The sequence below is a fragment of the Salvelinus namaycush genome, chromosome 39, assembly GCF_016432855.1.
Source record: "Salvelinus namaycush isolate Seneca chromosome 39, SaNama_1.0, whole genome shotgun sequence".
NCBI lineage: Eukaryota > Metazoa > Chordata > Actinopteri > Salmoniformes > Salmonidae > Salvelinus > Salvelinus namaycush.
In genome coordinates, this window is record NC_052345.1 from 16,625,228 (window position 1) to 16,637,328 (window position 12,101).

The 12,101-nt window shown below is 47.2% G+C and overlaps 1 protein-coding gene across 1 annotated transcript; it reads right to left on the bottom strand.

Moving 5' to 3' along the window:
- Nucleotides 1-1,011: 1,011 nt before the first annotated feature.
- ccdc40 (coiled-coil domain containing 40) lies at nt 1,012-11,323 on the bottom strand. Its single transcript, XM_038979042.1, has 17 exons — nt 11,217-11,323; nt 10,923-11,062; nt 10,721-10,804; nt 10,090-10,309; nt 9,347-9,504; nt 8,858-8,980; nt 8,540-8,661; nt 7,718-7,961; nt 7,155-7,337; nt 6,346-6,591; nt 5,868-6,081; nt 5,323-5,492; nt 4,786-4,877; nt 4,382-4,502; nt 3,889-4,077; nt 1,868-2,026; nt 1,012-1,617 (listed from the first exon to the last, which is right to left on the bottom strand). The coding sequence occupies exons 2-17, from the start codon at nt 11,049-11,051 to the stop codon at nt 1,363-1,365; spliced, it is 2,709 nt and encodes a 902-aa protein (XP_038834970.1). The 5' UTR covers nt 11,052-11,062; nt 11,217-11,323; the 3' UTR covers nt 1,012-1,362.
- Nucleotides 11,324-12,101: the final 778 nt, after the last annotated feature.

Below are 12,101 nucleotides of genomic sequence, written 5' to 3' on the forward strand. Positions count from 1 at the left end.
GATTGAGGCCAAGCCTCTAAATAACAGCCATCACTGACAATAAAGATTCCTATAACAAAGGTTTCTATGACAGTAAGTACACAAACTACTTTTTGATTCGTCAGTGAAACATATAATAACAAAAGCTGTTGAAAAGAGGGGGAATGTAATTGGTGACTGGCCTGGTTCCAGATCATCACTGACAGTTCGGGAATTCCCTTCCCTTGAAGGAGCCCCAAACCGTGACAAAAGGCACTTCAGGAACGCATGAGATTAGGGGTGATAATCTGGTTATATAAATGGATTAGATATCCAAAGATGAATAGAGAATCAACTCCAAAGGGGCCTGGTGTTGAATCACAAAGAAAACCCTGGAGGGGACCATTGTCATGACTTCCACCGAAGGTGGCTCCTCTCCCTGTTCGGGCGGCGCTCGGCGGTCGTCGTCACCGGTCTACTAGCTGCCACCGATTCCTTTTTCTTTTCTGTTGGTTTTGTCTTGATTGTTTTCACCTGTATCTTATTTGTGGTTAATTAGGGGCTATTTAAACTCCCAGGTCCCGCCTGTTGTTGTGCGGGCTTACCCTTTATGTCAGTGGTGTATTATTGTTTTGCTCTTACGTGTTTGCTGTCCGTTATTTTCCCTGGTTGAGGGACTTATCGGTTTATTGGTCATTTTGCCTGGTTGTTGGCTGGACCCAGCTGAATAAAATGTATTCATTGAAAGCACTGCTCTCTGCGCCTGACTCCACACCCACCACTTCTAGCGATCCGTGACAACCATCTGGGACCACTTCCTGACTATGATGTCAGCGACTGCTTATTGGGTGGGGGAACCAGCCAACTGACTGATTATTATCCAATATTATCTGATATTTGACATTGATGGACAGAACCTTTGATTTATGTTAAGTGACGCTTAATGGCATTGTATGATGTTTCTCTGTTATTATGACATATGATCATTCACAGGCTGGCTTTAGTGATTCCATACTTAAGATTTAGCTAGTTTGTGGATATTAACTAAAGAAAGAATTGCAAATGTTGCTTTTATTGTTTATATATGTGTATCTTCAGTTTATCCATGGACAATAATATTTTCACACGCTGGTAGGATATCCGTGTATACTGTATATTAAATCAACTCTTCATTCTATCAACTGAAAATAAACTGAAACAAAATAAACAGAAATATTCTGAAAACCAAAATTGCCCAAACATGGCCAGGGAGAGAGCTTCCACCCCAAGTCCAGCTCCCTAATCCTAACAGCCAGAGTAACATAGAACACCATAGAGCAGTAATACCCTTCAACTATGATGGATCTCTATCTCCAATCTACTCTGTGGGTAATCCTATGATGGGGGTTTTCAGTCATGTAATAGTCAGTGGGTCTCCTGACCAATCGGCGTCTGCAGGCGCGCGGCCAGGGCTAGGGAGAGGCGTCGTAGCGCCCCCTGGTGCTGGGGAAACTCCTGCTGGACGCAGTGCAGGATGGTGGTCACAGCGTGCAGACGCTCCTCCTGCCGCTGCAACGCAGGCTCCAAGGCTTCGCTGGTGGACAGGGCGCTGTAGCGGCCCTCACGCACCGCTTGGAGCTGCTTGGCCCGGCCCTGGAGGGAGACCAGACGGGCCAGGTTCTACAGGGGGAGAGAGAGAGAGAAAGGAAGGATAGAGAGAGAGATTAAGTGTGAGACAGAAAGAGAGCGAGCGAGAGAACCAGACCGAGAAAGGAAAAGAAGGATGGATAAGGGATTAAAAAAGACATGCAATGAAAAGAGATATTCAAATAGCTATGCACAGTGCAAACCACTTCTCAACTATGGATAACAATACATTGGGCAGGAATAATGTTGAGAGTGAATGGGTGAATGTGTCTACATCGGGTACCCTCTCCTTGGTGTCCTGCAGACATTGGATGTCTGAGGTGAGGACAGTTCTGGCACTGTGGAGCTCTCCCAGCTGCAGCTGTTTGTCCCTCAGACTGCTGCTCAGACTGGCCTGGCCCTGCTGCAGCTCTCTGAGGACCCCGTCACACTCCTCAGCTTGCTGTTAGGGTGGACACACACACATACACACACATTAAGCATATACAGTACCAGTCAAAAGTTTGGACACACCTACTCATTCAAGGGTTTTTCTTTATTTTACTATTTTCCACATTGTAGAATAATAGTGAAGACATCACAACTATGAAATAACACATATGGAATCAGTTAAGAACAAATTCTTATTTACAAGAACAGCCTACTCCTTCCTCCCCAACGGGGATTTGAAACCCGGTCTCCCACATGCACCGCATTCTATAGTACAGACATGGCCTGCTCTCCCTTATGTAAGGAATTAGGCACTTTCCCATGTTTACTACAGTATACGTATATTGTAAATCACAGACAGTGTCACCAGCAAAGCACACCCACACCATCACACCTCCTCCTCCATGCTTCACGGTGGGAACCACACATGCAGAGATCATCCGTTCACCTACTCTGCGTCTCACAAAGACACAGCGGCTGGAACCCTAAATCTCAAATTTGAACTGATCAGACCAGATTTCCACCGGTCTAATGTCCATTGCTTGTGTTTCTTGGCCCAAGCAAGTCTCTTCTTATTATTGGTGTCCTTTAGTAGTGGTTTCTTTGTCATGAAGGGCTGATTCACACAGTCTCCTCTGAACAGTTGATGTTGAGATGTGTCTGTTACTTGAACTCTGTGAAGCATTTATTTGGGCTGCAATTTCTGAGGCTGGTAACTCTAACATGCTGACCAGACCGGACACGTCGCGTGAGCGAGCGTTGCAAAATAAATTTTGAAATCCATGTTATTCAATTATTGCACCTACACTGCTCGCGAGCGTCTGCGACGCCAAGGGCTAAAATAGAAGTCGTTCCTATTTCTGACGCAGATTGCGCTTAAAGTCATCTCCTCATTGGTTTATGGAAGCAGATACCCACGTGCCATCTCCTCATTGGTTATACCGAGGTGGGTGATTGAAAGACGAACTTTGTTGGCGGTTTTCGTGGTAATACAATGAAAGTTTAGATGCGATCACCATATAAGTTCAAAGATGCAAAAGCCTGGAAGGAGGAGAGATGACTAGAAACGATTCGGTTGGCCGTTTTATGTGTGGATTAATTGTCGGAGTAGAGGTCCTTGCGCATTTCAGGTAAAATAACAACTCAATGTTTATATTCCAGGACAAATTAGCTAGCAACAGCAAGCTAGCTAAATAGGACAAATTAACGTTAGCTAGCAAGTGCAAGCAAGCTAGCTAAATCGCCATACATGTTTAATGCTTTTCGTGGTTTTTGCGACTGCACTTGAATAAACTTTTCTGGATTGACTGACCTTCATGTCTTAAAGTAATGATGGACTGTCGTTTCTCTTTGCTTATTTGAGCTGTTCTTGCCATAATATGGACTGGTCTTTTACCAAATAGGACTTTATTCTGTATTCCACCCCTACCTTGTCAGAACACAACTGATTGGCTCAAACGCATTAAGGAAAGAAGTTCCACAAATGAACTTTTAACAAGGCACACCTGTTAATTGAAATGCATTCCAGGTGACTACCTCATGAAGCTGGTTGAGAGAATGCCAAGCGTGTGCAAAGCTGTCATCAAGGCAAAGGGTGGCTACTTTGAAGAATCTCAAAAATAAAATATATTTAAATTTGTTTCACTTTATTGGTTACTACATGATTCCATATGTGTTATTTCATAGTTTTGATGTCTTCACTATTATTCTACAATGTAGAAAATAGTAAAAATAAAGAAAAATCATGAATGAGTAGGTGTCCAAACTTTTGACTGGTACTGTACGTACTGTACATACACACAGGAACGCACACCCACCAACACACCAACTGACCCAACGACCGACACACCCACTTCCACACACCCACACCCCCACCTTCTGTGTGTCCAGTATCTTCCGACGCAGGCCCTGCAGGATGCCGTGGAAGTCGGTGTGAGTGGGCTGCTTGCGGTCGGTGCGTGCCTGGGTCTCACTGCGCATCACGATAGTCTCCCTGCGAGCCACCACTCCCTCCATCTCCCTCAGTAGGCGCTCCTGCTGCTTCATCAGCTGACCGTATCGCACCTGTAGGGACACACCCACATTGACACTTGATTCTTACTCCCAGCACACAGCATTGATTCATTACCCAGTGAAAGCATTGGAGGGGGTGGAACAGGTGCATGAGTATGTGAGGTGTCCTAACTATTCCACATTTAGTGCGCTAAGGAATCAAATCAAACATGATTTGTATAGTACATTTCGTACAAGGCAGCAACACAATGTTGTCGTTTTCTATATGAAAAAATAGTGTATCGATCTACAATAGGAGTGAAAGATTGTGTGATGTGAGAGTTGCACTTGGTTTCTCCAGTGTGTGTGATGTTACCTCCATCCGGTGGATCTCAGCCCTCATGGTGCGGATGTCTCCCTGGCCCACCTCAGAGTCCACAGCCGACCTGGTCTCTCTCACCAGCTGGGTCTTCTTCTCCCACAGCATGATCTGACGCCTGAAATGCACGCACACAGATAAACATCAATCAAATGGATTTCTAAATGCTTTTTCACACCAGCCGTTGTCACAAAGTGCTATACAGAAACCCAGCCTAAAACCCCAAACAGCAAGCAATGCAGATGCAGAAGCACGGGTGAACTAAACAAAAACACACACACACATAACACAAACATGTGAAACACACACACACGTACACTCGCACGAGGACAAGATACAGACAGACAGATAGACAGAGGCTCATGTTTCTAGACCAGACTACTTGCTACTGTTTGACTCACTCGGACTCCACCAGACTGTTGAACAGCCTGTCCTTCTCCTCCTGGATCCTCTCTAGCTTCATCTGCATCTCAATGGAGTCTCTCTCTGCCTCCTGAACACACAACATTACAGGAACACACTGTTTTACATGAAGTACAATGGTGTGGAGGCATTTCTATACGTCATATTTAAGTCTACATACAGTATGTCACGCGTACTGCCCTTTGATTTGGTAAAGAGCCTTTGATCTGTTGTAATGGCCAGGTATATCTGATTAATGTGGTATTTAGTTTCCTGACACAGGAATAAGACTGTTGATCAAAATCTATCATGGAGTATCAGAAAGTGCTTTCTGTCTAGACAGAAAAAGACTTTGAAGTCAGATTTTGTAGTATTTTTTTTTTACTTAGTTACTGCGTTTTGCTTTTGTAGGGCAATATAGAATGCAGTGGTTGAGGACTGAAACGTTGTATGTGTGTGTATTTGACTGAGGGACTGATGAACACCAGAAACAGCCCCCACCATGAACACCCCCCGCCCCCGGTCACCAGTCTGACCTTGAGTCTGTGCAGGAAGTCAGTCTCCATGACGACGTTGCCCTGCTCCAGGGCCTGGTGGAGATGCCTGTTCTCACTCAGCAGGGAGTTGAGCTTCAACATGTCCGCCATCAGCTCCTTCATGTGTCTCTCCAGCTCGGCCTGCTCACGCTGCTCCTGTTGTATCTCACCTGGACGGGAGGCAGCGGAGAGGTGGGGAGTCCATGGGCTAGCGTGTGTTTGTTAGGGTAGGGTCACAAAGACCCCAAAAATGGTGAAGTGTCTTGAATTTTGTTTCAGACAGGGCGTGTTTGAAATTGCTCAGTTCGTTCACAATGCCTGGAGGAGAAGGATACATGTACTATTTGTGTAGTGGGGCTAGATGGTAGCTGTACTGGCCATGATTATTCTATGCTCATAATTTGTAAAATGTTATTTTATTCTGTAGTGTCTTGTAAGCCCATGTGGGCTGGGTACCGGTAGGTGTATGACACTAGTGTAGCAGGGTGCTCCGGGCCCATTTCTCCATGGTCAGTGTGTGTGCGCGCCCGTGTGTGTTACCGTACTCTCGGTGCGGACTTTCCTCTGCTGTAGGATGGTGAATTGGGTCTGCAGTGTGAGCAGGGCGGCGCTCCGGGCCTGTTTCTCCTGGGTCAGTCTCACTAGTTCCCCCTGCTGCCGCAGCCAGAGCTGCTGCTGCTCCTTGATCTCTCCTCCCACCCCCTCCAGCTGCTTGGTCAGAGTACTGGCCTGGATCTCCAACGGGCCCAGGTCCTCGTGCTATTGACGTACGTAGGGATGCGATCAAGACAACATAGAAAGTCAGGAAAATGTGCATTTTTCCCAAAGCTGAAACGTTTCAAATCCATTCTAGCTCCAGTCTTATTGTAGAGGATGGTGCTAACATAGAAATAGAATACCATTCTAGATCTGTAGGTGCCACCTATTTTAGATTCAGTACCTATAGTCCTTTATTCTTAGGGAAATAAACCCAAAATGTTCAGTTGGTTACTGGTCAGTGCTTGGTTGTAAGTTAACTCTCACCCCAGTGCTGGCGATGAGCTGCTCAATCTTCTTGTTGTAAACGTTGATGGTGGCCTGCTTGCGCTCGATGACAGTGACGCGCTTGGTGATCCTGGCCTCGCTGGCGCCGAGCAGTTCGTTGCGGCGGCTCATCTCCGTCTCCAGCGAGGCGAGGGTGCGGGCCAGACCCTCCAGACGCAGGGTGACGTCACTGCTCTCCAGCGTCACCGCTGCCATTTCGTTCTCTAGCCGGGACAGCTGGGTCTCCTGGTAGGGTGAGGAGAGAGAGAGACGCACACACAGAGATTGGTTTGAACACAGAGATACATTGCACTAACAACGTTTCATATGTAGCATTGCGGTTGTTGTGGTTTTCAATTGACTAGCTCAAGTTATACCAATGTTCATATTAAATAACAACCAGATGAAACTCCTTCTGTACTGTAATTCTACAAAGTATCCCATTCCTAACACATCTCCACAATATGATTGACAATACACTGCTAAATAGTTGTTGTAATATTATGAATTACTTGAAAACTCCCGAAATAAACTTATGTGAGCCCCACATTTTTTAAAAATTAACTAGGCAAGTCAGGTAAGAACAAATTCTTATTTACAATGACGGCCTACCCCGGCAAAACCCTCCCCTAACATGGACGACGCTGGGCCAATTGTGCACCGACCTATGGGACTCCCGATCACGGCCGGTTGTGATACAGCCCGGGATCGAACCCGGGTCTGTAGTGACGCCTCTAGCACTGCGATGCAGTGCCTTAGACCGCTGCGCCACTCAGGATCCCCAAAAATACGGCGACCAACCCTCTCACCTTCTCCCTCTTGTGGGCGGCCATCTTGTCGGTGAGGCGTCGGGAGTACTTGGTGGCCTTGTCGTGGGTGAGATGCTCCTGCATCTTGGACATGATGCGGTCCTCCAGCTCGATGCGCCGCACCCACTCCTTCTCCGTCTGCTTCCTCAGGGAGGACACCTCCATCTGGCGCACCCCACACTCCTGGAGAGGGGGAGGGGGGAGAAGAGAGATAGGGAGATGGGAGGGAGGGGGACAGAGGTTAGAAGTGTTTCCTCGTACTATCATCCACTTACATGAGTCACGACAACAACAATACAACCCTCAGTCACTTCATATTGAGCGGATATTGCATTCAGAGGAGCCTGCATAGGGAAAGAACAAAAGACACACCAAGAACAAATCAACTGCGGACTTTTGAGAAAAAAATCGAAGAAACAAACCACAATAAACGCAAGTCTTTTGACTTCCTTGAGTTTTTATCCTTGATGATTCATTTCGATGTGTGCATTGTTGATTCCACTTGGTTAAAGCAACCTATACGCATTTCAAATGTGTCAAATAAAACCAATTCATCCACTCACTGTGTTGATGCGCTGCAGTGTCTGCTCGGTCTCCTGCAGGGTCCTCGCGTAGATGCTGTACTGGACCTGCAGCGCCTCCTGCTGGCTGTGGCTGTGGGAGATCAGCTTCCTGGAGGTGGCGCTGTCCAGCTGGGTCCGGTTCAGTAGTACTGTCAGCAGCTCATTGCGCTCCCCCTCACGCGTGATGGACTTCTTGAAGCCCTCGATCTCGGTGTCTAAAGAGCGGACCTGGTGGGTAGCCGTGCTGCATGGAGGCAGGGAGAGGGAGGGAGAGGCAGGGAGAGGGAGGGAGAGGGAGGGAGATTGACAGACGTGTACACGGTGGCATCACACAGGTGTACAGCATGTCCAGTCTCAAGGAGAACGTTTGACCAGAGCAGACCAGCAGGACTGATGTACAGCAAATACAAATTGTATTGTAAATAGACATTGGACAGTGGCCAATGTACATCATGCCAAAAGTAGTGCATCAGATAGGGAATAGGGTTGCCATTTTAAGTCTATCCAGTGTGTATTCTCTTCCACCGTGGTGTAGGCCTCGTCTCGTCATACCCGCCAGGCTGCTGTTCTACACTGTGTGTTGAGGTGTGTGTGTGTGTGTCACAGGCGGCTGGTGGTATCTTAATTGGGGAGGACGGGCTCATAGTAATGGCTGAAACGGTATAAATGGAATGGTAACCAACACATCAACAGACGGTTCCCATGTGTTTGATAACATTCCATTCACTCCATTCCAGCCATTACTATGAGCCGCCCTCCCCTCAGCAGCCTCCTGTGATGTGTGTAGACTCTACACAGTGCTAGGCGTTTACGTGTCCTCACCGTAGAGCCTCCAGCATGGCGGTGTAGGCGTCGTCTCGTCTCCTCATGCCCACCAGGCTGCTGTTCCACTGCTGCAGCAGCTGCCTCCTCTCCATCCCCAAAGAGTCCATCTCCATCTGGGCCTGTATCGAGAGACACACAGGCAAAAGGCACACCGTTCACCACCATTCCCCATTCCTTCTGTGTGTACAGCTTTTGTCTCAGCCTAAGCAGTAACACATTTATTATTTTTTTATTTATTTAAATACTTGAATCAGGTGTTATACTGATTGGCTGGATCAAAAGCCAGTACCCAACCTGGAGTGGACAGTAGTGTACCTCAGAGAGGGCCTCCTTGGCTGCCTGGGTCTCCTCAGACTGGGCGATGGTCTGGACTTCATACAGAGCTATCTGCTCCGTCAGCCGCTCCATGTGTTTGGTCAACCGCTCCACATACAAGTCCTGAGAGAGAGAGAGAGGGGGGGGGGTAGAGAGTGAGAAGGGGGTAGAGAGAGGGGGGGGGGGGGGGGGTAGAGAGAGAGGGGAGGGGGGTAGAGAGAGAGGGGGGGTAGAGGGGGAGGGAGGTAGAGAAAGAGAGAGAGGGGGGGTAGAGAGAGAGAGAGGGTCATATAGGGAATCACCTATAATACCCTGCCTGAGAAGATTTAGCCACAGTAATAAGAATTATTTTAAATTCTATTTCTAGACCCTTAGCAACTGGTCCAGGACCAGTTTTGAGGTTTTGCTCAGCTCGGTTAACATTAGAACTAACATGCCAATCAGCTGATCTTGAATCAGTTGTAAAAGAAGGAAGGCGTGTGTCCTGACCTGTTTGTGTTTCTGCTCCTCTGCCTGGGTCTTCTCGGAGTAGGCCTTGCGCGAGGCGTTCTTCATGGCCGTGATGTCAGAGCGCAGGTCGGCGTTGACCTCCTGCATGTAGAACAGACGCAGTGCCAGGTTCTCTACCTCACTCTGCAGCTGGGACACTGAGGAAGGAGGTGATAGACGTAGTTAGGGACAGGAGTTTTTCCTGACTATGTCACCTGACCAGGAAAACCTTTATATCGTTATGGACTATTATAACTAGGCTAGGGTCCTGATTTTTTCCCTTGATTAGGTCAAGAAAAACTCCTGGCCCGAGCCATAGTACAGATATAGGATCTTAATTTGACCTATATTGTCACAGCAAAATAAGCGCATAATGTTGCTTGATCGGTGGTTAAGCTATTAGCTGGCCAAAAGTAGGTTACCTGAAAAGTGCAATTGTGTTGGTGTTAGTGTGGGTTTTCAGTGAATTGATGTAAATCCCAAAGCTTATCTGCATTTCCTGTGGCGCAGACAACAAAAGAGTGATCAAATGAAGATCCTACATCTGTAACAAAGTGACAACACCCTACGTTCACAGAAACTTGTGCTTTATGACAGTTGATGAGTCAATGTGTCTATGTTTCCTGAACAGTTGTTAAGTATTAATACAATCCTTGTATAGTGTCTGTCCCCATCAAGTCAGTGAGTGGTCTCAGCACAGAATAAAAAAATAGATACTAACTGTGTATCTTCATGGGTCTCACCGTGTGACCTCTGCTTGCCGGCCTGGCTGGCTGTGGTGCGGTACTGGCTTCGGACCCCCTCCAGCTGATCCTGGGCCTGTCTGCGCTGGGCGGCCGCCTGCGCGTTGGTCTCGTGACGGCCCTCCAGACAGGCCTGGAGTCTGGCCAGCTCCTGCTGTATGCCGTACAGCTCCACGCCCAGCTCCTCTCGGTGGTCGCTCTCAGACCTCTCTATGGCCATCTAGGGAGATGGGTGGAGGAGGGGAGGGAAAGAGATCATAGGTTGGGGTCAGAATTGCATAGGGCAAATGCATTAGAAATGCACTGCAAGGCCAGTGGATGTTTTTTTTAATGTTATAATAATAGTGATTAATCCTTGTGAATCAATTGTTGTCGCTTATAGATCATTTCTAGTTGCCGATTAGCTTATTCTGTTTTTTGAAACGAAAGCACAGGGTCACGTTTCGAGATTGAGACAAAACAAGTCAAGGGCGCCCTCTCCTGGGAAAAAGGAGTGACTTCAAAAAGGGGACCTATGAATGGTATGAATCGTACTGCATGTATACTGTAAAGTGGATGTCCATGTTGATTTGATTGTGTATCATTGTAAAGGATGAAGAGACTTTGCTTCAGAAGAAGAGAGCTACTGTACCTTCTCGCGCAAATCCATGTTGAGTCTCTCCAGTTGCTTATGGAGGTGGTTCTTCAGTGCAGTCTGGAACCTTCTCATCAGCGGCTGCAGGCAGATAGGAGAAACCACAGTAAGACGTTCATCTGATAACCATAACGGGGTTTAAACCTTAAGTTATTTAAAACCATGTTAGCAGTGATGTTAAGCGGGAAAACTGCTTTACGTGTTCAGGGTCCAGCACGATTAGCTCATCTTCCTCATCGCTCTCTTCCGCCGCCCTGCGTAACCCGTCCCCATCGCTGTCAGAGAGGCGGACTGAGAGGTGCAATGAGGGGTGAGGAGGCAAGGGCATCGTTCCGTTATCTGGCACCCCAAAAAAACAATGTTTCATGATCACTCCTCAACAGATACCGTGCTTGACAAGTCACAGTGCCCGAGTCAATTACAAAGGGGATAGAAATCAGTTAAAAATGTCCACCATTGTTCTATCCCTCCCTCTTATTGAAACCCAGCTGACCTGAGTTGCTGGCGGGGTTGGCTGCGCCTGTACCACTGTTTCCTGACTGTGACACTGGGTAACCAGCCCCCGCCTCAGCCTGCTCTCTGTCTGACTGCTCTGCTGATCCACCCTGCATGGAGGACAGACAGGAGGACACTCAGGAAGTCACTTTTTGACCCATAAAGTTACAATACAAATAATAAAGTGTTATATTTAATTATGTGCATTGGACCATTGCCTAAATCATGTCTACATTGTCTTTTGGGAATAATTTCATGATTTTGAATGATTACAAATAAAACACAGATGATACAATATCATGAGAGTCACAAATCCTAACTTGAGAAACGTGTGAAAAAACGTATCCTGTACTGTAGAGTAGTATCTTTCACAAACCTCCTGCACAGGTAGCACAGTAACCCCAGAGTCCTCTGCTGCCTCGTCAGCACCACCTGGCTGTTCATCGTACCTCCCCTCCTCCTGTGGCGGGGTTCCCCTCCTCTCCTCTTCTCCTCCTCCCTCACTTCCTCCACCCTCCATTGGACTCGGTGGGAACCAAGATGGTTGACTCTGTCAGCACTACAAGAAGGTTGCCTTTGTGACAACAACATTGGATTTCATTGCAGTCATGTAGGCAGGTAGCCTAGCGGTTAAGAGCTTTGGTGACAGTAACCGAAAGGTTGCTGGTTTGAATCCCCCAGCCGACTAGGTGAAAAATCAGTTGATGTGCCCTTGAGCAAGGCACTTAACCCTAATTGTTCCTGTAAGTTGCTCTGGATAAGAGTGTACCCTAAATAATGTCACCTGCTCTTTTAACGCCCTTTCATTGAAAGCCTTACCTGCTTCTTGAGTTATTAAGGAGTTGTCTCTTCAGAGCTGAAAGAAAGGTCAGAGAATGAAAAT

Coding starts and splice junctions, on each gene's coding strand:
- ccdc40 (XM_038979042.1), bottom strand. CDS start 11,051: ATGCCCTTGCCTCCTCACCCCTCATTGCACCTCTCAGTCCGCCTCTCT. Junction 4,503..4,785: donor AACAGTCTGGTGGAGTCCGA/GTGAGTCAAACA, acceptor CGTGCATTTCAG/GCGTCAGATCATGCTGTGGG. Junction 4,078..4,381: donor CTGAGATCCACCGGATGGAG/GTAACATCACAC, acceptor GTGTCCCTACAG/GTGCGATACGGTCAGCTGAT.